The 26,605-nt window shown below is 39.9% G+C and overlaps 1 protein-coding gene across 1 annotated transcript in view; it reads right to left on the bottom strand.

Moving 5' to 3' along the window:
* HYDIN (HYDIN axonemal central pair apparatus protein) overlaps positions 1–26,605 on the bottom strand; it is a 376,490-nt gene that overhangs the window by 272,150 nt on the left and 77,735 nt on the right. The window contains exons 3-7 of the mRNA XM_087870593.1: positions 21,984–22,141; positions 20,067–20,192; positions 16,028–16,147; positions 12,366–12,500; positions 3,026–3,225 (exon numbers count right to left, since the gene is read on the bottom strand). Of these exons, the coding sequence (XP_087726719.1) occupies positions 3,026–3,225; positions 12,366–12,500; positions 16,028–16,147; positions 20,067–20,192; positions 21,984–22,118 (716 nt within the window). The 5' untranslated portion in view covers positions 22,119–22,141. The remainder of the gene's footprint in view (positions 1–3,025; positions 3,226–12,365; positions 12,501–16,027; positions 16,148–20,066; positions 20,193–21,983; positions 22,142–26,605) is intronic.

The following is a 26,605-nucleotide window of genomic DNA, read 5'->3' as shown; positions in this document are numbered from 1 at the left end:
GCCAGGTAAATACAAAATCACAACTTTTCTTGAGCCAATCAGAAAGGAGATACTGCAGAGCAAACAAATAGCCTGAAATCTAAAGATGGCCAACGTCCCTGCCCTCAGTGCTTTACCTGTGGCAGACAGAACTTCCCTACAGGCAGAAGAAACAGCAAGAGAGAATGGAACAGAAGAAATGTTTGAAGAGATAATGGCTGAGATTTTCCAAAAATAACAAAAGATCTAGGAAGCGTGGAACCTCATACAGGATGAAAACCAAAACTAAACAAAAGCAAAACAAAATCCTTAAGACAAAAAACAAACAAACAAAAAAGACGAAAACAAAACCCATGCCTAGACATAGCTTATTCGAATTACTAAAAACCAAATATAAAGACAAATCTTAAAGGCAGCCTAAGAAAAAGACATAATTACATGTAGAGGAACAAAGAGTTTTGGCAGAAATCTCATAAGAAAAATGTAAGCCAAAAGACAATGAAATGTCATCCTTTATAAACTCCTGAAAATAATTACATGTATGCAGAACTGTCCACCCAGAATTCTAAACTGTACAGAAAATATTTTTCAAAAAGTGAAGGCAAAATGCTTTGTTTCAAATACACAAAATGGAGAGAATTTCTAATAGACCTATGCTACAAGAAATATTAAAAGTAGTTTTTCAGCCAGGAGAAATAGGAATCCAGACATAAACTTAGATCTACATGAAACTGTTCAGAGATAGTGATACTCCTGGGACATTCCTGTAAAGACTAAATACAAATCCCCCCCCCCCGCCCCCGCAAGGGATGTGCCCTCCACCCACATCACCGGCAGCCCTATCACCTATAATATGGCAGAACAGATAACCTGAAAATACCTAGAAACACTGGATAAAATATTACTTACCTAAGTGTGCAGCTGAGCATGCATTGAAAAAAAAAAAAAGGCAAATCTACAGGATTTAAAAGCAAAGACAAAGCTAAGAACCACAGCACTGAGCCACTGAGCTAATGCTAGGCCTGCCCTGGATTCTCAATAAGCCTGAAGCCTGGGTTTTCACAGCTGTGCCGGAGCAGGAGACAACACCTTGGGATTGTCACATCAGGGGACTGGTAAGCAAATCCCCATATACACCCAGGAAAATTAAAGGACTACAGAGACATTCTCCCATTAGCACAAGGGAAAATGTCTGTGTTGGTTTTAAGTGAGGGAAACAAAGTTTCTCTAGAGAATTCATAACTTTGGACGTGTGTCTCATGCAGGTCTGGGGTCTGAATGTACATTATCAGTCCAGGAACGACTAAGCCAAGAAATTACCAGAAGAGAACTCTACAAGGTCTAACCTTTAGAACCAAGCAGAAGCAAATGCTAATCCTTTCTGGAGAGATGTGTCCTTAAACCTGCAAAGGATTCCACAGATAACACCCTTCTGGAAAATGAGTTCACTATCCAGATCAATATACACACTACTTCTTAAAAAGTCACAGAACAGGACTTGACCTCTGCTTCCTGTCTTCCCAAGCTGGCCATTCTTTTTATGGCCCCACTGATGAACCACCATTCACACGCCCCATGACAATCGTTCTTGCCCATCTAGTGAGGAAGCTCCTCAAGACCAAGGACTGTCTCATCATCTTTGGTGTCCGCCACACTGCAGCTACTCCAGAAGTAACCAGATTAATTTCTTGCTCCTTCACTTACTACTCTGTGCTTTTGAGCGACTTACACGAATTCTCTGACTCAGTCTTCTCATCTTCACAGCCAATGCCGGCTGAGTTCTACTCATTTCTCATCACTCTGAACTCTTCCGCCTCCCTCTTATATTTCTTTTTAAAGATTTTATTTATTTACTTGACAGAGAGAGAGAGAGCACAGGCAGGGGGAGTGGCAGGCAGAGGCAAAGGGAGAAGCAGGCTCCCCGCTGAGCAGGGAGCCCGAAGCAGGGCTCCATCCAATCACCCTGAGCAGATGCTTGATCCACTAAGCCACACAGGTGCCCCAACTCCCTCTGCTATTTTAAAGGACCCTTGTAATTACACTGGGCCCACCCAGATAATCCAGGATAATCTCCCCATTTTAAGGTCTGCTGTTTAGCAACATCAATTACATCTACAGCCCAAATCCCCCTTTGCCACGTAATAGTACATATTCACAGGTTCTGGGGATTAGGACACCAACATACTTGGGGAGCCATCATTCTGCCTACCATATTGGCAATTCATCTGAAGAAACAAACAACAACAACAAAAAAAAACCCACTTGTTACATAGCACTTTATATAGTACCAGCAGTTTATTTATTTACTTATTTTTGAAGTAAAATCTACAACCAACGTGGGGCTTGCACTCAGGACCCTGAGATCAAGAGTTACATGGTCTGCTGACTGAGCCAGCCAGGTGCCCCCTACGTGCCAGCAGTCTACATTTATTCATTCATTTATTCCTCACAACAACTCAATGAACTGATTACTACACTTTTTCCCATTTTTTCAGCCAAGGATTATGACACACGAGCCAAAGAATGTGGGTGGCCCCTGGAAGCTGGAAAGGGCAAAGAAATGGATTCTCCTTGAAGCCTCCAGAAAAGAACACAGCCCCACCAACACTTTAATTTTGGCCCAGTGAGAGGTTTCTGGTCTACTGAAATATCAGATAATAAATATCTGTTGCTCTAATCCAGTAAGTTTACGATAATTTGTTACATTAGCAATAGAAAACTGATATAGCCAGTTATAAAATTCTCAGTCAAAACATATATTTATTAACAGGTTTCTGTGGGCCATTCTCTATGCTAAATAAAAAGATTTTTATCAACATTTCAGAAAACCACCCATACCCAAACCCAAGGTGACCCTAAGGTAACCATGAATTTTAGTTTCCTCTTGGACTGAAGAGGAAGTCTGCCCTACATTGGTGAGGTCTCTTAGCCTTGCAACTGAAGACTGTAACGAGCAGTTCCATCCTGCCTGCTATTCTAGCAAATTACTTGTGCTGACTAGATTTAGCTATAATCAATCAAAAACAAGAGCTGAAGGAATGCATACCTATGAGTTTCGATGTGAAACACAGCATCTTTGTTGCCAATGTTTCGTACCAGCAGAATCTTCTGAGTGCTGTATTTGACAGGGCAAGTGGAAAAATCCAGCTTGTCAGGAAAATCTAGGATGGCTCGTGCACCTCTAGCTTTGATGGGTACAATAAACTTTTCTCTTTCAGTTATACAGGTCAACATATGGGCATAATCCTACAAGAGAAGGGTACAATCATTATTTGTGGAGACGCCAACATAAGATAACTGTGTAAAACAAATGGCCATATGTCAGCTGTCTTGCAAAACAACTTAATGTATCCTATGAAAGCACCTCAAGACAATTATGGATGTGCTTTCGATGAGATGTTCTTTTCTGAGAGAAAGACAACAGTTCCTGTTAAAATCCACAAGTCAGTGCAGAAACTTATGCTTCATGTGTTTTCCAGATACTAGGGAGTTGGGATATGGGCCAGTCAAGGCACATTTTCCTTTAGATCAGAGGAAGTTCATACTAGTTCCTTCACACCCTCCTTCTAAACCCTATTTATCCTCAAGCCTTTAGATTAATGGCTCCAATTTATGGTCTCTCTAAGCCCATACACTTTGCATTATGACTTTGCAGCTTCTCTGTCACAAGTAGAGTCTATTTCTCCATCTCGTGCTTTGACCAGTGGAATGTGGTAGAAATTATGCTATGCTAGTTTCAAGCTCAAGGCCTCAAGAAGCCTTGGGCATTTTCAGTCTTGCTCTTGGAACCCTGCCACTGCCATATGAGTAAGTATTGTCCAGCTTACTGCAGGATGAGAGCCCAAACGCCTCAGCCAGGATTATGCCAGAGCAGCCTAAAGCCCCAGATATATGAGGTGAGAGAGCCCAACCAAGATGAACAGAATTGCTGACCCAACGCGTGAATGGGCCCAGTCAAGATCAGCTGACCCAGAGTCTTGTGAGCAATAATGTTTATTATTTGAAGTCAATGGGTTTGGCAGTCATCTGTTACTATATACAATAACAAACTGATACGTAGCCCAGTTTAAACCTCATCTCGTGTGCAAAGCCATCACTGACCGTTCTACATAAAAATGCTGAGGTCCAAGACCTGTATCTTTCCCAGTCTCAGGTTTAAATGCAACGAAATGCTGAATTAAGAAACCCTTCGTATCATTTCATATGATAGAAAAATAGAACTCTCATCCGCAATATACCAAAGAAAATGAAAAAATGGAACTCCCACTGACAAACAAAACCAGATAAAAAGGAAAGTATTAATAGTCCCCTCAAGAATAGACCAGAAGCTCAGAAGTTGCTATGAAAGGAATTTGTTATCTAAACCAGGCTTTTGTTTTGTTTTAAGTTCCTGTTTAGCTGCAAGGCAACAGGTAAATGTAAAGTCCACTTGGAACTTAAATTTCTTTTCAGTAATCGTGTAGTAAATGGTATTAAAAGGTGGAGGTTTTAGAAAAACTCTCTTTGGGCTTTAGGTATAGAGTGGGAATGGGAATGTTTGACATATAAATTGAAATATAAACCCAGCCATGCACTCAATCCCATGCAACCCATAGGACCAGGATAAAGCAATGGTCTCCCCGATCGGTTTATTTATTCAACCACGTTTGTTAAGTGTTCGGCTACCAGGTACTGAGCTGGGTGTCCAAATACACTGAAGCAGAAAACACAGACATGGATCACCTCAAGCCTACATAATGACATAGATAATGAAAAAGTAAAGAAAGCACATCTAATATACAATGCAACATATATCTAAAGACAAACTCGCCCGGAATGCTCACACGACAGCACCTTGTACACCTGGGGTCTGTCTCCCTGAACTCCAGACTCATACCCACCTGTCCAGTCAGCACCTCACTGAAGGCCTGTCCCAAACCTAAGCTGATCAATGCGACGGCCTATAGCTGTGCGGAGATGGAGAAGGGCTAGGGGCCGAAATCCAGCCTCCTCTTCTGACTCCAACTGCATCAGCCCAGAGTGGGGAGAGCCCTTTTCTGATGCCCACAAAGGCTCTGTAAGGCCATCTGGGGTCATCTGTTCCCTCACTGCCTCCCCATCTTGGTCCCAGCATCACCACTGCTCCAGTGGCCTGGATTTAAAACTCTGGAACGAGGCATTCTTGATCACTCTATTTCTCAGTTTCTTGGGATATTCTGTAGGACCGACCTTCAAAATATATTCAGACCACGATCACTTCTCCCCATCTCTGCTCTGCCACCCTGACCCGAGCCGCTCCAGTCTTTCCTGGGCTAAGTGGACTCTATTTCCACCCTTGCTCCCTTAAAGTCTATGTCCCACACAAGGACCCGAGGGATCCAGTTAAAATCTAAGTCCGCTCAGGCTGCTCCTCTGTTTCGTCTCCCAGGCTGAGACCTGGAGGGCCTGTGAATGCTACAGCCCGGTGCCCCTGTCACCTCTCTGGCCACAGCTCCTCTCCCCACTGCTCACTCTGCTCCGTTGTGGGGGTCCCTGCTGCTCCTCGAACATGCAAGAACCACTCCTCCTCCAGAGCCTTCAAACACGATGTTGTTTCTGTGCAGAAGTCACTCACAGAGCTTACTCCCTCACCTCCTTCAGGACTTGGTGAGGCCCGCTGCTCTCCGAAGCCTCTCCTGACAGCCCTAGTTTAAACTTACCCCTCCCCCAACACTCCCCAGCCTTTCTTTCTGCTTTAGTTACCCTGAAGCGTCCAACACAGTCGGTATTTTACCTATGTATTGAGTCCGCTATATGCCTGCCCCAATATCTCCAACATCAACAGGGACTCTGCCCATCATACTGACTTCGGATATCCAGTGCCTAGAACAGGGCCCAGTACATAGTAAACATTCAAAAAAGATTTGTTGAGGGCAGGACAATGAGTAATGCAATGTTGGGCAGTGGTGAGCGGTGAGAAATGAAGCACGAGAAGGGGATGGAGAGTGATCACTTGCTTGTTTACATGGCGCGCTTGGGAAAGGCCTCCGTGCACAGAACATTTCAGCAGAGATCTGAGCAAAGTGAGACCTGAACCATGTGTGGCTGGGTGGCACTCTGAGCGAAGTGTGATTTGGGGCCAGTGGTCGGAGGTCAGGAGAGGCTAGAGACAGGGCAGGGAGCTAATAGGGGCCAGATCCCACCAGGCCTGGTAAGCCAGTTAGGACCTGAAGATGGCCAAAAGACTGCTGATGCTGACAGCTGATCATGACGGAGCTGATTTATGTTTTAGGAAGATCACCAGCCGCTCTATGGGCAGCAAACTGTAAGAAGGTAAAACGGGAAAAGGGAGGCCAGTCAGGAAGCCCCTGCAGCAGTCAGGCAGAGAGGCCAGTGGCCTGGCCTAGTGTGGTAAATGCTTCGTCTAGCATTCCCTGAGTCCTGAGTACTCCATAAACACTAGCTGTTGTTATTAAAATGTTGTATTAAAAATGACTTGGGTAAGGTAGATGGGAAAAACTCAACTTGTGTTTATTCTTATTGTTAGGATAATAATAATGAAAATCCTGATAATAATACAAGATAATTTCAGAAAGCAACAAAGGCTTTGAAGAAAATAAAACATGGTAAAGTGATAATGTTGGAAGGGGCTGTTTTTGGTTAGAACAACCAAAGAGGCTTTCCTGAGGTGGTGACCTTTGGACAGAAACCTGAACAGCAAAAGTAGCCAGTCAGGCGAGATCTAGGAATGGAGTGTTTCTGGCAAGGAGGATTGCAGATGTAAAGGTCTTACGGTAGAAATAAGTAATAAAAACTAATGGACAGTATTCATGAAATTTATTAAAATTGAGTTGTTGGACTCTTAGCTCTTCAACTGATTCTGGTTTCTAGAAGGTAATGCCAGGCTCAAAAATTATGCTGATCACACATAAGGGAGTACAAATTGCAGTAAGCATACTTGATCCTAGAAAACCCCACAGAATTCACCAACGAAACAGTCTAGTCTGAATTCATCGGAATCCTAAAGAGATAAGTACTGTTTTCATTTTTTCTTAGTGGATCAAACGCAGCAAGCAAAGGTTTGGTTGGGAATTAGGAACTGGAAAGCTTCTGGCACCTACGGAAACTTGATATTAACAGAGGCTTTGAGAGAAAGAACAGAAGTTGCTGCTGAGTCCAGAATGAGAGGTGATCCCAAAGTGACTTGTCTTACTTTATTCAACATTTACATATTTTCACTTTGTTCTATAGGAAATTGAAGACAGCTTAAAATAGCTTAGGAGACTAATTGAAACGTTCAGAGATGTTTTCAAACCTTTTCATATTTCCATATGAGGAAGACTCGTAGTTCGATCCGAATTACATATTTTTTTCATAATCAATTCACATACTCACAAAAGAATGTGGAGAAATTCTTTAAACAACTCCATAAAAAATGTATTCTAGTCTCTGAAGTTCTATATTTAATGTGACTATATTAGATTATGTAATATACAATTATATATTGCTCTACTGGCTTACAATTAATTCAGATGTAATGCCTGGGGAGGCTCTGTTAGCCTTCAAACTAAGCAATTACTTTAGTTTATATACTCCCTTTCCACTGTATTTAGATTCAGAGCAATCAGGTCACCGTTCAGAGCCAAAATATTTATTCCGAGCTCTTTCCCCTCTACTATGAGAGACTTAGCCATGAATTACTCTCTATCCTAAAATGTTATCCTTTATAACAATGCTCTCCAGACAAAACATCCAGTCTACTTTTTGTCCATTAGCTTTCCTTCCAACACGCCTAGCCCCCAAACTTTAAAAAATAGAGCAGCAGAATATGAAAATGGCAGATGTGACTTTCTGAGAAGTGAAAAGAATGAATCTTGATTTTATATTAGCTCCGTGATAGACAGCAAACATGGCAATAATTCTGTCCTTCACCGTCTCAGGCAAAGGAAAATGGTGTTCTCTCCTAGAGCCAATGACTCTCCAGGCATTCATCAAAGGCAAGATGGTTAGACCAGTGTGGTTAGACACTCACAATCCTCCCTCTGCCTTTCCTCCACTCCTAAACCTGATGGAAGAATGGCTAACACAGAGTAAAACTGAACTACATTTGGTTAGGACTCAGTGAATTTAATATTTGGTGTCCCTGGAAAATGGGACACTCCCATACAGAAAAGAAACAGGAGCCCATCACTCTCTATTCTCTACCATGTCAGTAGCTGACATTAAATTATATATTTGCTTGTTATTCATTGAGGAACATAAGCTCCATGAAGGCCAAAGCTTATTTTGTTCTCCAACGGGTCCTGGCTCATAGAACTGGTCCTGGCCCAGAGTGAATGAAAGAATATTACTCATTTTTAATACCTTTATTTGGGTACTAAATTATCTTCTTCACAAGAGTTCTTCACAAAGAGAATTCCCAACATCCTCATTAGCTTTATTATAAAATGATATTTATCAAGTCCAGAATGCTAAACAGTAGTGACAGAGACTCACTGAAGATGTGACATAAAATGGAAAGAAACAAGAAAAAGTGAACGTCTAACACATTCACAGCACAAAAAGATATTTGAACCCTTTTTATATGCTTTTGGTTTTATCATCTGTAGGCCATCCTCAAGCTAGAGAAACTTCCTTAGATTTTCTTGAGATTAACTTTTACTTACTTATGTTACTCAGCAAGTATTTACCACACGCTTCTTATCTGTGAGGCACTGCGCTAGGCACTGGGGTGACAGGGGTGACCCGAACAGACTTAGAGAGAGCTAATTCCAGGCAGGAAGAAGACAAAATCCCTATCACAATTTCTTCCAACAAAAATGGTTGATTGTGGAAAATTTTATGGTATCTACACTTTAATTAAAAATGCTGGCAATATAATTCATTATCATCGTACACCTAGATAGCATAAAATATGTTAACATTTTTCTAGCCTTCTTGGACCACAATTTTTAAATTTCATAGTAGGAAAACTATTTGACAAAAAGTTATATATTTTCTTTAAAAATAACTGAGCAATGAAATTGCTCTTTAAACCACCACGGTCATGTCCCTATGACAATTCTGTAGTAAACAGATGCTTTCTTAAGTCTAAGGAAACACACAGTTTTGCTTTCCTACAAAAGCCTAATATTTTTCATTCTCCTTTTAATAGTAAAGATACAAATTCAAGAGGTCAAGGAAAATGTAAGGCTCCAGAATTTTACAGTGTTATGAGAACACTGACTATTGCGTATCTAGCACATTGACATACACTAAGATTATTAGATTAATAACATACCCAATCATTTTTTTTTTAAGTCTGTGTGACAAGAAGAGATAAGGAAAGCCAGAGTGAATTTGCTGCACCTGTTATCTGGGCACTTGGCATTCTTAACAAGTCAAAACCCCGGGAAGCCAGATTAAAAGATGACAGGCAAAAATGTAAATTACATTATCATCTTCGACATGCTAATATACATGGGTGCTGAAAATCCAGTTGAAAGGGGACTGGCTTATTAAGCTGTGGCATGCTGCAATTTACGTATCTCGTCCTCCAGATGTGAGGAGGGTAAATGAGAATGGAGTGTGCTCAGATCAGCGGGGGATAAGGAAGAAAAACACATATGTACGTTGGCTATCAATTTGGCCAACTGAAGAAGAAGTGACACGGTGAAAAGACTGACTTCTATTTCCCCTAAAATAAACCTGGCTCCTCTGCCACATTCGGGAACAGCACTACAGACAGCAGACGAATCCTAGCTGGTCATTCCATGCGTGCGTGGCCCTGCTGGCTTTCCAACAGTGAGTGAATGCAGGTGCCCAGACGACCGGCAGAAACTGCCGAGAGGGGGCCTGCTGATGGTGCATGAGCAACAGGATCTTTGTAGAAAAGGGGGACCGGAGCTAGCAGCAGGGGCTTCCCCGAATTCCCATCAGTCTTAGACAAGCCAGCAAGAGGAGAAATCACTATGTTTTAGAAAAACGCATTCTGTAAATTATATTATAGCTTGGAATCCAAATCCAACAGAAAAATCTTACTCTATCCAAAACTGGCTACTTAAATTTCTCATAGGCAGCCATTGTTCTCACTCTGTGTCTCCTCCTACATGCATGTAGCCTTTGATAACTTTCAAATACTTAGGAGAAACAGTAAAACAAACTTTAACTTAATTTTTTTTTTTTTAATTAGGGGCTTGCCAATAGACAGTATTGGTGAAATGGAAAGGTAGGAGGGAATACAAAAGCGAGGAGTAGGAAAAGCAGCCACAAAATAGAGCCAAGTAATAACCCTCGACAGGAATGTTAGCATTTCATATTTATACAGTAAATACAAAAATATCTAACATATATTTTGATTATTTATTTGCTGTATAGATAGGCAGCAATAAAATCTTTCTCTTCTAGCTTTTCATTAGGGAAAGTTGAAAACATTCACAAAGAAAACAAAAGAGTATAACAAACCCCATGTACCCTCCAGCCAGCTTCAACAAGTGTTCATATCCTGCCATTTAGGCTTCATCTAGGTCTCCATCCATGTCTCCATCCACTCCCCCTTCCATTGTTATTATTATATTTTATAGTTTTTAAGGTAGAATTTAGATATATTAGAAAGCATAAATATTAAATGTACAATTTTGACAAATGAATTCATCCATATAACCCACACACTTGTCACAAATATGGAACATTCCACCTCCTCAGAAACTTCTGTGTGTTCATTTCTCAGCCAGACTACCTACAGGTAGAACAATACTTATCCAACAGAAGACATATTCTCTCCAGCACAGAAAAAAAGTAAGGAACTCCAACTCCTCAGAGCCAGCAAGCTTTATATTTCAAGCTGCACAAAGGCTTCCTACCAAAATGACAGTGTAGGAATTTGACAGCCAAACTAAATCCAGATACCAACCTACTCATAGATAGTATTCAGATATGGAGCCTCAAGAAAAAAAAACAAGGACTTTGATAACAAAGAAAAACAGCAACATCAAAAACCCCTCACTACTTCTGGAGCTATTTATCTTTTCATTTATTTCAAAAGGACCCCAGGCAAAATTACAGGTCCATAAACACAATCCAAGAAATAGACGCTAACACTACAAAGGGGCAAAATAGTAACAGCAGCATTATTACAATAGAATTTCTACCCACTCGCTAGAGTGATACATGCTTGGCTGACCACATCACATTCTCTACCCCTGCTCTCCAGGAAAGTAGCAATAGTGGCAATGGCATTAACAAAGGCCGATACATATTAGTGATGAAGAAGTAGAGATTCAAAGCTAGTTCTTTCTGTCTAACGTGCTTTTGTGATTCCAAGGCTACCGGCACAATACAGATGAGCACACACCGTTAACATTATATATAACGTCACATTTTGTTCTGCTTATTTGAGCCTTGTTTTTTGTCCTCCCTCCTTCAATTATGCTGGTAAAACCCCTTTCCTCCTCCCCATAAGTCCCCACTTTTGCCCATAGGAAGAAAACTCAACCCACAATTTTGCACTCCTAGATGATGGCTAGGGAGGAAGCCTTCATCCTCAGTCCCCCCTTAGCTGGTCCTTCCTTCTAGGAGGAACTGGAATTTCTACAACCAAGAAGGGCTTCAGAATGGACTGGTTTGGGAACACAGCTGGAGTGGTACTGAGGGGAAATGGGCCGTTTTTTAACTCAGGCTCTTTCTGGCCTGTCGAGGTGTGGACAGGGCTGAGCGGACCAGGCAGCTCTCCGCTCTTGGCTGTAAGAGCTCTGCCTGTGCTTCGGCGGAGCTACCCGGATGTCAGCCCTTCAGGGCCAGTTATCCACCATCACTGGGGAGCAGGAGGAGGCCCTATCTGGGCCTAGGTATTGGCCACATTCTTTGCCATTTATGAGGCTGATGCCATGATCAAAATTGGATCTTTTCTAAACTTTCTAAACTTTTCTAAATATTTGGTTTCTTTTCTAAACTTGTTAGAATCCAGGGAGGAAGGACATAACTAAGACCCCAAACTTCCAAGAAGCCATAACCTTTATTCTTTGCCTCTACTCACTGCACCTGGAGCACACTTTTTCCTTTTTGGTGACCCTCTGGCTCATAGTCGAATATAAATATGCTGAGGTAGATGGGGCTGTGGGGGAGCATCCAGAAGGATTACCCTTCTTTATACCCTGGCTACTTACAGCTCATGGAAGCCCTCACCTGTTTGACAATTCTTCCCTCATTCCCAGGGGTGCACTACCCCCCCCCAGTCACCCTTACCACTGCTCTAACCACCACCACCACTAACGCCATCGACACCAATACCACCACCCTCCACACCACCACTGCCACCAACACCACCAGCAACACAACTACCAGCACCACAAACCAATACCACTGACAACAACCCTGCCAACACCAGCACCACCTCCATGAATGTCCAGAATCATAAACCGCTAGTGACAAGTATTCAACCAGTTTCTCACCTTGTTCTCCTCCGGAGTGAAGAGGATGCGGAATACGGACGGCACTCCTGGAGCTATTTTGTGGCCAGTATCTTTGGGGCTGATGACTTTAAAGTAAGGTGAACTTTCCTCAATAACTTTCACCATCCTTGGAATCTGCAAGAAAAACACACCACAGTGGACGTTCTGCCTGTGAAAACGCAGAAGCAAAAGCACAGGCTTTGTCGTCCGCCAGGAAATCTCCGTCTGCTTCTTACTAGCCATGCACAACCTTGGTCAAGGCTCAGCTTCCATTTCCTCAACTGTGAGAGAAGATGACTCACTCAGTGCATTTGAGCTTTAATTTTATTCATTTTTATTGTTATTGCAAGACTTTGTTCATTTTATCATTTAAATTTGACCATCTTTGGGGCACCTGGGTGGCTCAGTCGGTTAAGTGTCTGCCTTCGGCTCAGGTCATGATCCTAGGGTCCTGGGATTGAGCCCCATATCTGGTGCGCTGCTCAGCGGGGAGCCTGCTTCTCCCTCTCCCTCTGCCTGCCGTTCCCCCTGCTTGTGCGCTCACTCACTCTCTCTGTCGAGTAAACAAATAAAATCTAAATAAATAAATAAATAAATAATTAATTAAATAAATGTGACTATCTTCAAAGAGGAACTGCTTGATCAGGTAAAACCCCACCTACACAGTGGAGGTAAGCTGGATTTCCCCACAGGAAGAAATCACGGTTCCTGCCCACCCGCTATGGACCATCCACTGGACACGATGCACCACTTAATCCTCTCAAAAACCTCTAAGCCTCATTATGACCCCCCTTCTAGAGACGGGGAACAAGACACTTGTCCGCAGTGCCATAGCTTCACCAAGTCCCAGACTAACTCCACCTTCCATCTGGGGCCCTGTCCTCAGCAGACACCCCTGTGAGCAAGAACAAAGAGCAACAAGTACGGGATCCCCGGGCCAGTGTCAGAGCAGCTTCGAACAGTTTCCTTCTCTTTAAGTCCTCCTCTGCTCTGCTTGCCTCACCCAGACTACATATCTCTGTTTATCTAAGACAGTCCAAGCAATAAAAGAAATACAATTGTGAGGAGAGAGGTTCCAGGGACACAAGGAAAGGGGAAAAAAATTTTTTTTTAAAGACTCAAAGAGGGCAAAAGAAAGTGAACTATAGTTAAGGGTGACTGAGAAGCCTTGGGTAAAAAATGAGGGCAAAAGAACCCGCACAGTCTCTCAAAACTGAAACCCAGATGGGCAAGAAGAAATGCAGAGAGAGAATGCAGACAGATCTTAAGACTAGCGAGTGGGGAGGCAAGGAAGAGCTGTGTGCAAATCTGACAGGAGTCCAACTGGCTTTGCTGCTAAGGGGAAGGTGCGGTGTCATTTATGATGGACAGAACGACACTGTGGACGCTTGCTGGGAATACTTCTGGTAAGAGCAGAATTATGGATTAAAAACTAAAAAGGAAAACATCAGCAACACTACTACTACTAATATTAACAGTAATAATGGTTTAGTGCTTCCTATGTGACAGGCCCTGAGCTGAATACTTTATTACCTCATTTAATATTCCAAACAACCTATTTTTGGATACTATTAGTAGCACCATGGCTCAGAGACGTGAAGTGACTTACCCAACGTCTGCACCTGTGACGCAGCTCAGCTGGAATCTACCAGATTAGTCTGATTCTACAGTCTGGGTGTTAATAATTATATCCTAAGTAGAACTGAGTTGTGGCTTGTAGAGTGTTCATAGCTTACTCTCACCTTGTGTTGTGTGAGAGATGGAGAAATAATGACCAAACAGGGTCTGTCTTTTGCATTCAGTGCCAATGAAGAAGCAAATAAATGGTGACTAGTACAGAAAGCATTTCTCTGTGCCCTATATCTATCACAGCAGTTCCTTATGAGTCCATGAACTAAGGAATTAGAGAAGCAGGCTATCAGCCATCCAGTACAAGGGTCCTGAGAGTAGCTCACCCCAGAACAAGCCTGCCTAGGCTAGAGAAATCGATCCACTTTTTGGTGGCTGGACTTTCCCTGGACGGGGATCCTCCTTTCATGAAGTCCAACACTATAGCAGCATCAAACCAAGAGGTGTTGGGTTATCCATGAGAACTAGGTGTCCCTTGGCAGACAAAACTTACACATGCCCTATACCTTTTACTTGCTCATATATACCCACTGGCAATCATTTCTTGTTTAGGGCCAAGGAGCAGTGGTCAAAGTGTCCCTTGGGCTGGCTCCTCACTGTCTTTAACAGCCTTAAAATACCTGAACAAGAGTCAAAAAGTCATGGAGAAAGGGAAAAAGAGAACTGAAAGTGACAAAGGGAATTGGTTGGCAGCCCTATATGAAAAAAGAGAGTCCTGATGTCTATGTAATGCATCTCTTCTGGAGGTCGAGGGGCATAATTCTGTGCATCTCAGATTCTTTTTCTTCTCTCTGCCTATCCTTTTAACTTCTGTCTCTTGAGCTTCCCTTGCTAACACTCCTGTAGCCAAGAACTAAATATACCATTTTCTCCAGAGTCTGACTTTGCTATCACTGAATCACCCCATTGATCTCTTAAAGGCATCCCTGATTCGTTTAATGAGCTACTGCACCACATATAACTAAAAGTATTCTTGCATAGTCTTCATTTATTTTTTATTTTTTCTTATACCTAGAATTTTTGTCTCCACATTCTTGAACTCCTGAGGTATTCCTACTTGCTTTCACATCTGAAGTTCAGCATCTCTCAGATGCCTTCCTCCCCATCTGATTACTTTTCACACTTAACTGTGCTTCATGCTGACTTCCTACATTATTCTTTCTTCCATTATTGTTACATGACAAGGAAATCTTCAGGCACTTAATACATTTTCTTGAAGTAAACCATAATTTATCTCTAGGGAAAAAAAGGCTTACAGATGGAGAAGAAACTCTCGGTTGCAACCACAAAATGACAAGGTATACACAGCGGGAGAAGCTGTCCAAAACGATCTGTAGATAAAAATCTGAAGGCTATCTAAGGTAGAAAGGAGGAGACGGAAAAAGGGGAAAGGGAGATCCATTTTTTTGAAGTTTTTTTAAAAATACAATTTGTAAAGTACACATACTTTGGCTCAACAACTGCAATTCATATGAGTAGAATTTATACCTTCATTTGGGGAAATAGTGGCTCTAATGCAGAAAACATGAATATATGTTACACCCTGTCTTGAATGAAAACCTAGCTAAACTGGTCACACATAAGAATTTCATAACATTTGGGGAACCTGAGTGGCTCAGTCAGTTAAGTGGCCAACTCTTGGCTTCAGCTCCCATCATGATCTTGGGCTCGTGAGATCAAACCCCACGTAGGGCTCCACCCTCAGAGGAGAGTCTGCTTAAGGCTCTCTCTCTGCCCACCCCCCCCCCAGCTCACTCTCTATCTCTAAAATAAATAAATAAATCTTTTTAAAAATTTTGCAACATTTACCTAGCTAATCTTTTACTCAACAAAATGTTACTGCACGTGTTGCGAGTTGACCATTTGGTGGGCACTTCATTCTTGTCTCCGTTAAGCTTATAGTCAAAGGGCATGTTTTTATCTCTTTTTCTAGGTCTCTCAAATTAAAGAATTTATCTAAGATCCTATGGGATCCTCATTTTATTTAATCCCTTCTTATACATCCATGAAACATATCCAGAAAACATACTCACTTTGTCATTATTCCTCAGAACCAGTGGAACTTCATAGACTTCACAGGGAGTATAGTTCTGAAACACAATTTCTGATGGAAAGGGCTGGAATAATGCCTGATCCAGGTCAATTCCTGAAACCTACATTGAAAGAGTAATTCATTATATCGACATACCGTGGCAGAAATGACAGGGGAAGATATGAAAATACTACATAGACCTATGGATGTTAATAGTAAAAGCATAGGAAACACTCAGAAAGGGGTAACTACTATAAGCAATAATTGTTATAAGTACCAAAGTTATTGTGAACAGCTTGTTTAAGGCAAAAGAAAGTAGAAGATTTGGTCCTCGGTTTAAAAAATATAGGCTAATTAGAACACCAATCCAAAACTTCCATTTATAGCAAAGTTGAATAAGGTCATTTGAACCAATTTCCCTATGAAAATAACAAGAAAAACTCTATCAATAAATATCTACGTGGAAGCACTGAAGAGATTAACAAGACAGTATGATCTAATATCAAAACTATGAATTAGGGGTGCCTGGGTGGCTCAGTTGGTTAAGCGTCTGCCGTTGGTTCAAGTCATGATCTCAGGCTCCTGGGATCGAGCCCCGCATCAGGCTCCCTGCTCCCTCTCCCTCTGCCTTCTGCTCTGCCTACTTGTGCTCTCTCCCTCTGTCAAATAAATAAATAAAAATATTTAAAAAAAACAACAACTATGAATTATCTCAAGCTACTAGCTTGGTAGAATCCAATAGGTTTTGAGTATTTCCATGTTTCCTTAAAATTTTAGAATATTCCATGATGCCCTGTGAGACACACTTGCACCCTGAGGCACCTTAGTATAGTTTGCAAAACAAAGATGTAAGCATCCATCTCAATAACTTAAGAAAGCAATAGCAAACATAAAAAAATAAAAATAAAATCCAAACAAATGAAAAAACGACATAACAAAAACAACAAAAATTAATAAAATAGAAAGCAACTATACTACAGAATCAACAAAGCCAAAAGTTGAGTCTTTAAAGACTAATAAAATTGATAAAATACCTAGTGAGTATGATCAAGAAAAAGGCACAAAGAGCCAATATAAAGAATGAAAATAGAAACATGACAACAGGGGGCGCCTGGGTGGCACAGCGGTTGGGCGTCTGCCTTTGGCTCAGGGCGTGATCCCAGCGTTATGGGATCGAGCCCCACATCAGGCTCCTCCGCTATGAGCCTGCTTCTTCCTCTCCCACTCCCCCTGCTTGTGTTCCCTCTCTCGCTGGCTGTCTCTATCTCTGTTAAATAAATAAATAAAATCTTTAAAAAAAAAAAAAAAAGAAACATGACAACAGAAACTGAACTAACTGAAAAGATAATAAATGGATATTATTTCAGGAAATGTGAAAATTTCTATTAAAATATACAAATCCTAAGAAAATACCATTTATCAAAACTAGCACAAGAAGAAATAGAAAATATGAATAGTTCTATAACTATTAAATTGAATCTGTAAGTAAAAACTTTTGATAGAGAAAACTCCAGCCCAAATACCTTTACAAGAAAATTCTAGCAAACATTTAAAGACACAGGACAAATATTATAAAACTCTCCTGAAGGAAAGAAAAAAAATTAATGTCTTCCAACTCGATAATGTTAGCACAACGTTCATATAACTAAGAAAGGCAGTGGGAGAAAGGAAAACTATAGGCTGATCTTACAAACAATAGATTTTTTAAAAAAGGAACAAAACATTAGCAAACTGAAAACCACAATATATAAAAAGGATAACACATCATGACCAAACCGGGTTTATCTCAGAAATTTAAAGTTGTTTTAATATTAGAAATTGATTAAAAAGAAACAAAACTGTTATTTTCCTCAGAAGAAAAAAATTGCTTGTTTAGAAAATTCAAAATAACCTATAGATAAACATTAATAAGTTATTTATCAAGGTCACTGAATACAAGGGCAACAAACAAAAATAAATTATATTTCTGTGTACTAGCAAAGAACATTTGGGAAATGAAATTTAAGTCTAAGCTGCCAATCATTCACTGGGCTGAATATGTGATCCAGAGTCCAGAGGATAGGCCATAGCAAGAGAAAAAGTTGTGAAAGTAATAATTTAAAAATAGAATTTTAAGCCTGCTCCTAGAAGGGGTCACCTAAAGAATGAGTTCAGAAGAGAGACAAGTTCAAGGACCAAGTCCCGGGGAGCCCCAACATTTAGTGATCAGGAACAGGAGAAAGATCCAAAAAATAAAATAAGAAAAAAACAACCAGTGAAGTAGGAAGAAAATTCAAGGAATATGATATCTGAGTAAAAGTAAACAAAAAGGTACCAAAAAAGAGAGACACCGAGTCAAATGTGTGAGACAACCCAGAAGTGCCGAACTGGTCAAGCTTAAGGATGAATTATAAGAGAAACACACATACACAAAACTCAAAGTAAGGGACACTGAGGATAGCCTGATGGATATAGTCACAATGAAATGGAAACGAACAGAAAATTAAAAATGGATGGCGTGGGAATATAAGCTGTAGAAGGGCAGGCAAAGAAGGTCCAACATGTTCATAATTGATATTCCTCAAGAAAAGAACCAAAAATGGCAAGAACAAACACCAGGTGATTCAAGAAAAACTTGAAGATACACAGTATCTCAGGAAAAGTTTAGTCACATCCTAATAAAATTGCTGGATATTAAATTAGAATAAACAGTGTTTGGGCATAAGAGCTAAAAGATTCACTTATCTATAGTGGGGTAAATCAAGCTGGCTTCATCACACCTCTGCATACCATTATGCATCATATTTCTGCTTACCATGAAAGCCAGAGTAGTGAGGAAATTGCCTGCACAGCTCTTATGGGGAAAATGTGTGACCCAAGAGTTTTATACCTAACAAATCTGAAGTTTGGCATAAAGGCAATAGCCAAATATTGTCAAACACACAAAACAAAGGAATTATAGTGTCCATAAGCTCTTCTTGAAGATATTGGTGGAAGATGACTGTCGCCCAACTAAGAACAAATGAAACTCCAGAAAGTAAAGTAAAAATAACGAAATGAGTTGAGAAAGAGAGAGGAGAAAGGATGAGATCTAATAAAGTATACTAATTTTGTCATCCTTCATAGTAGGGGTCAAAATACATGAAAACACACATAGCAGTACATGCAGGAAAATATATATAGCCTGGGCTCAGTTACGCTATGGGAAAGGAGCAAAGAGCCCTTGATCAGGATGAATTAGCATTGGGAGAAGTCACGCTCCTGCCCTCAGAGAAAAGAAACAATAACTAAAGCTAGCAGTGCTCTGAGGAAGAGCAAATTTTGTGCAGATCCTACGCAGGGAAGGCAATGGTGCTGCAGCAAGTACAAAAGAGCCTCAGGAACTCATTCATCACGTGGGAAAGATCTCTGAAAATCTCTCGGGAATCGCCCAGGGAAGCTTTTGAGAGGAGGCAGATCTCCATCAGTTTGATGGATGGAGGTTCATACCATAATTTGTACATAAAAAGTAAAGCATCTAATGCAAGAAATTAATTTAAAAGTGGGAAATAAGACCCTGTTTTATAACCATATGTTCCTAACGCCTGGAATACATGGTTTACATTAGAATATAGGAACAGGTTAAAATAACTATTCTTTAGAGACTAAAAGGATACATTTGCTATTGGAAGTGAGCCACAGCCAACAAATGCCTCCTTTAATAAACAATTCCACCTTCTTCCTTTCTAGGGATGACAGCTCAGGGTAGAAGGGATTTCTTGTTGTATTAAGAAGATGACTTAATTGGATTTGGCCACTATAATCCTTGGAACTACTCCTGATCTGTAAACAAGTAGCTAAGAAATGCAACTAGTTAAACATTATTTGTAGTTATTAATTACAATTCTCTCCATATTAAATCACAGATATCAAGATCAACAGAAGTAGAAAAAGAATATATAACACAAACCCAAAAAGGAATTAGCCCAGAAGCCATAACCATTACTTAGTTCCTGTTGTTCTAGAATGTTCACATTGTTCCAGGGCCTGCCTCATAAGCAAGTATGACAGAAAGCAGCTACCTTTTGATGCGTCGTTTCCTCCATATCCAAATGTTCGATGATCTGTGGTCGGCACATCAAACGTGTATTAGCCAGTCTCTGCTCTGTGGTGAGGGACATTTCTTTCAGGAACTCTGAGGGTGTCAGCTGGAATTTAAAACAAAACAGCTGAAGATTCATAAGTGTTTATATGAAAAAGTGTTTTCATAAGTGCCAGTAATGAATAATTTGTGTTTGCAGCTTTCAGGATAATTCTGGAATGACACTAAGTTCCCTTATGAAATATTTAAATTAACTGAATAAAACAAGAGAAGTACCTGTGCACTTTTGAGCTCTTTGCACACTAATCTGAAATGACATGTGGTTGCCATTTCCTTGTGATTTTGAAGAAATCACACAAAAGAAACTGGGGGTGGGGAGTCAAGAAATTGCACAGGAACATATCCAAAGAGCTTAACATTTATGCTCTGAAGAAGCATCTGAGCATACGACTCTACTTCCAAAATCACTTCTAGTCTTCAGAACTGAGGAATTTGAAATGCTTCTACTTCTCAACTGAAGTTACAACAAACAAGCAGAGCGTTTGGGTGGTTAGCTATCCTACTACAGCAGGTTAAAGAGGAATCTTGTGAAATGGAAAGGGTCTAGGGAGTGTGACTGCACAGCTTAGGAATGAGTTTGAACTTTTGAGAAATTACAGGAGTGCATTTAGACCTTGTTTTAAAAGAGCCCTAAGCCCCCCATCAGATCCAGCAGCCACTCATATTCACACACCCAAACAGGAACACAAAATGCTTTAACACTTTCTAGTGTTATGAGAAAAAAATGTAACCTATCATTTAAATAAAATCATTTAAATAACCCAACAAGACTTATTTACCCAGGACCAAATACTATTATTTACTTATTGTTGTTCTAAAATGTTCCAGGGCTTACTTTATATGCAAGGGGATGATGATCATTCACAGAAACATAATGCTTACGTATGTTCCAAGACTTTTTAAAATATTCAGAGGTATATAATTTAGCTGATTCGTTTCACCTTGGGTTAAAATCAATGCTCTTCAAAATCCCCACAAAATTAATTTCTGTGATTGAATCCATATAAATGAAGGCAGATTTCTAATGCTACTTCTTACTTGGTTTTTTAGGTTCTTTTTGATTGGAACCCAGAGTAGAATACTAAAATGTTAAGAGGTATCAGCTGTGTCACAGTTTAAATAAAAATAATGAAGTCTTAAAAGCAGAAAGTCAGGAGTTACTTTAAATATGAAATGATAACCACCACAAAAGAGAGTGATGACAGGTTTTATTTTTCTCCTCAGAACATAACTTGAGATGGGTTTTTAAAATTTGGTGAATACTATCTTGAACCCTGTAAATTGTTACTGATATTTTCTATAGCATGTGGTTTATAATTCCGTTCTCACCAAGTTATTGTAACTCATTAAAAATAAAAATGTTTTATTTTAAAGGACAGAGAAAAAATGTATTTTTCCTTGATACCGTATGGTTATCATTTTGATACTCTCTGTTCTACAAATATGCGAACAGACGTAACTCTTGCCAGTCAACAGGTAATAAATACACTGTTGAGGTCAAACCCTATGAAATTCTGATACCTCATTGTTTTTTAACCACACAAATGACAGTCTCATAGGGTTCAACCTCACATTTAGAAAACCATCATAATTTCATTGCATAGTCTTACTTTAATTAACTTAAGCAATTCAAGTCTTTACTTTGAAGTACATAATTTCAAAAACTTCTTGGGCTTTTAAGAGGTGCCTCTCTCTCCAGCAAGCTGCCATGTTAGCTAAATGGATACTATCAGTCAGTAGTTCTCTGTTTGATTTCTGAGAATGCCAAGGAGCAGCTGCCATCCTCCTGACGAGTCTGTACTAAGTATTTTACACTTGAAAGTCTCAAGTACATTACCATTCGATTTGCTTCTTCTTTTGTAACCACCCTCGGACTCAAGGGTGGCAGAACCTTGCTTTGGAATCCTTTCAGCATTCTGACTAACCCCATCTGAACAGCCCCCATAGATTCCTCAAGTCCTTTACTGGTCATTTTTAGTTATTTCCTTCATTCACCTAGAAGTGAAAAAAAGGGTTTTAGAACAAATACACTTAATTCCTGAATACAGGTCACAATTTTTTTAAAGCTTTCTCAAATACAAGAGATTTAGAAAAGACTAATCTTCAAAAATACATCAAATGCTTGTAACAAATGCCTTAACTAGAGGAGTCTATTCCATGTAATTAGTCCAGATTTAGCCTTATCCCAAAGTCTAGGATTCCTTTTAGACAAACCAAGTGATTCTGGACTGAGCTCAGGGAAGACCTGGAAATACAAGTAGTTCCTACATTTGGTACTTTTATCCTCCCAGATAAACAAATAAATACTGTTCAATAAATACACTTCATTGTTTGCTACTTTATACTTATTAGACGATTCTCTCTCGTGACACCCTCCAAACAGAAAAAAACAAAAGGCTTCAGGCCTTCAAGCTGGGCAGAGACTAAAAAAGTAGCATGAGATAAGAAAGAGGAAGTTTCTAGAGAATTTTTGAAGTTTATAGTCATAAATAAGTCATTAAACAGCCACCCCATATCTCTAAATCAAAGAGATAGGACATCTCCCCTCTACATACCCTTCCTTATGCCTTTTAGTAGGACACTTCCAACTGTGGAGGCCTATTTATGACTAAGTAGGGATTTCTTTTTTTTTTTTTTAAGATTATATTTATTTATTTGACAAAAAGAGAGACAGCCAGCGAGAGGGAACACAAGCAGGGGGAGTGGGAGAGGAAGAAGCAGGCTCCCAGCAAAGCAGTGAGCCCGATGCAGAGCTCGATCCCAGGACCCTGGGATCACGCCCTGAGCCGAAGGCAGACACTTAATGACTGAGCCACCCAGGCACCCCTAAGTGGGGGTTTCTGTTTTCAGTGAAAGCCAGCTAGTTTATCCAACCCTGTGTCCAAAAATCACAAACAAACAAATACTAAAAATGCTTGATACAATGTCAAATTAAAAAAAAAAAAAAAACCACATAAAAGTCATCAAAAAGCTCACAAGACAATAAGTCATTACCAGACCAAAACAGTGAGGAAAGAGGTACATAAAGAAAAATAGACCTGAATGAAAATGTAATAAGGTACACCACAGTAAAGCAGTAAAACACCCAAGGAAATGAATATGAAATGTTAAAAAAGGCAGAAAAAAAATCAGAGAACAAATGGTTGAAATAGCAGACAGTCAAAAAGAAGATCCAACACACTCTAACTGAAGCCCATGAAGAAGAAAAATAAAGTATTGGAGTGGAACTAATATTTAAAACTATCATCCAATAAAAAAAAATTTCCAGAAATAAAAGAAAACATAATGAAAAGGGACTGGTAGGTGCCCATGAAAACAGACCCAGATGGTCAACTCTGAGTCATATCTTAGAACAACTATAAGACACTTAGAGAAATTTTTAAAACCCTCAGAGCCTCCAGGCAAAAAGGTAAAATAACTTACAGGGGCAAGAGAATTAGATGTCATTGAACCTTGAAAAAGGAACCTATGAAATGGGAAAATGGAGGGCAATATTTTCCAAAAACTTTAAAAAGTATGAGCCAAGGATTTTATATACAGTCAAGCTTTCCTTCAATTACCGAAGCTACAGAAAAGGAGTTTTGAACACGTAAAACGTCAGGTAAAATTGTAAACAAGTTCCCTCCCTAAGGAATGTGCAAGAGGATGGGCATCAGCCAACCAATAGGTGACTAGGGGAAACAAAAGGAATGGCAAGGAACATCTCATGTATTTAATTGTAGAGCTAATTTTAATAATGAAGTTGAAGACATGTGGAGAAAATAGAATTTAAACATATTTTCTGACAAAGTCGAAAGAATGAAATTTTAAAAGAAAAGTAAAAAATAGAAATACACCCAAAAGTAAAATAAGATCATTAGCAGTTGTGTAAGTAATAGGTAGGAGTCAAACTATTTAACCAGATGGAATAAAGGAGCTTATGGGCATTATGATAGAAAGCTCCTACAATGGCAGTAAATGACACCTGTTTCCAAGTACCCACGTATTTGTGTAATACTCTGCCCTTGAGTGTGGGCTGTCCTTAGGTAGTCTAACAAATATAACGTAGCCCAATGATGGATGTCACTTCTGAGATTAGTTATAAAGAGCCTTGGTTCCATTTGGGGTACTATGTGGCTCTCTCTCAGATCATTAGCTGCCACATTGTAAGGACACTCAGAAAGCCTAGAGAGAGGCCCATATGGTGAGGGACCAAGCCTGCTAGCAATGATATGAGTGATCTTGGAAGTGGGTCTTCTGAGGCCTGCCAACAACCCTGTGAATGAGCTTAAAGGCAGATCTGCCAGCCCCATTTGAGCCTTTAGATGACTACAATCCCAGCCAACAGCTTGCCTAGAGATGCAAAACAGACACTGAGGAGGAGGCACCCAACTAATAAGCCACACCTAGATTCCTGACATATAGAAACTGTTTTAAGCTACTAATTTCTCGGTCATCTATTATACAGCAATAAATTACTAATGTAGTCATTTATACACCAAAACCTTCTTAAAAGTAAACCTTCTTAAATACCAAAAGGAATTTTAGAAATAGCAAAGAAAACATACTAAACAGAGAAAGGCAAATAATAAATCAACTGTAATGCATATAATTGTTACAATACGATTGTAATATGGGAAGTGATGTCACCAATATGGTGGGATAGGTGATTGCCACCTTCAGTCTCTCTCACAAAAAGACCAACTAGAAACTATCCATAGACAAGATACCTTTGTGAAAATCCCAGAACCCAGGGGGTGAGGCTGAAGTAACCCCCTGGATCACAGAGACATGGAAGAACCTCAAAAACATTATGCTCAGTAAAATAAGCCAGTTACAAAAGACCACGTGTTGTAGGAGTCTATGCATATGAAGTGTCCAGAATGGGGAAATCTCTAGAGAGAAAGAATAAATTAGTGGTTGCCTAGGGCTGGAAGAAACGAAGGTTTGGGGCACGGGGTGATGGCTAAAAGGTATGAGATATCTTACTAAGAAGAAAATATTCTAAAATTCACTGTGGTGATGACTGCACATATTTGTAAATACACAAAAAACTGAGTTATATATATACCTTAAGGGTGAATTGTATGGTATGCGAGTTTTATCTCAATCAAGTTGCTAAAAATACATTTTAAAACAGTTAAGGGGCGCCTGGGTGGCACAGCGGTTAAGCGTCTGCCTTCAGCTCAGGGCGTGATCCCGGCGTTGTGGGATCGAGCCCCACATCAGGCTCCTTTGCTATGAGCCTGCCTCTTCCTCTCCCACTCCCCCTGCTTGTGTTCCCTCTCTTGCTGGCTGTCTCTCTCTGTCAAATAAATAAATAAAATCTTTAAAAAAAAAAAAACAGTTAAAAAATCAACTTTTTTTTTTTTAAGATTTTATTTATTTGAGAGAGAGAGAGAGAGCACAGACAAGTGGAAGCGGCAGAGGGAGAAAGAGAATCCCAAGCAGACTCCATGCTGAGTGAGGAGTCCAACACGAAGCTCGATCTCACAACCCTGAGATCATGACCTGAGCCAAAACCAAGTCAGTTGCTCAACCGACTGAGCCATCCAGACACCCCTAAAAAATCAATTCTTAGAAACTGAAAACCAACTGAAAGAAATGAACCCTGCTGGATATCAGGCTGGTGTCATTAACACAAAGAGAAAACAATTACTCCAAATGACCTTAAAACACAGTATTTTGACTGTCTTTGTTAAATAGTAGTCTTATTGTTAGTCATAATATTAGTGATAACATAATTTTTTTGTTCTAGGCCCAACATGAGGCTTGAACTCACTATCCCAAGATCAAGAGTTTGCATGTTCTACTGACTGAGCCAGTGAGGCGTCCTGGTAATAATATTTTTAAAACAAGCAGTTACAGCAATATTGTTGGGAACCAAGCAATTCAGCTTAAGAAAAAATAAAACCAAAGAAGTTCTTATATGAAGAAACCCTATAATCTTACATTTAAATTGAAAACCAGTGTTAGCTCATGATTATTTTCACCTTTTAAATAACCTACCTCCTGAAAGAGCCCAGAACCTATGAAGGCCCAGTAAGCAATAACAGTCAAGGACATATTGTGGCCTCTAAATGCCATTTCCCACTAAAAGGAACCACAGCTCCTTGGAGAAATGGGTAATTTGAGGTCTGAGGCATGAAATGTATAAGATGAACTTGGAACATTCTATTTTACTATAAAACAATGACATTATCAAAGGCCACTGGGGTTGTATCTTAAGGACTCAGGAGGAGTTCCCATTCACCAAAGACAGGACAATTTGAATATATATTTTTTTAATTCTGCAACAGATAAGTCTCTAAAAATTTAAGTTCAAATGATACTAAAAAATCATTGGTCCCCTTTGGAAGTCGCGACAGCACCAAACTAATTATTTTGGAAATAATAAAAGGGAAGAATCAATCATTTATCATGGACTTTTTTGGTACAAATTGCATCGCAAGTTAACCAAATAGTTAAGGAAGGAAAATG

The sequence above is a fragment of the Ursus americanus genome, chromosome 21 (genome assembly GCF_024610735.1).
Source record: "Ursus americanus isolate L20-20 chromosome 21, mUrsAme1.1.p, whole genome shotgun sequence".
Lineage (NCBI taxonomy): Eukaryota > Metazoa > Chordata > Mammalia > Carnivora > Ursidae > Ursus > Ursus americanus.
The sequence above is the reverse complement of the archived record's forward strand: the minus strand, read 5'-3'. Positions and strand labels throughout refer to the sequence as shown.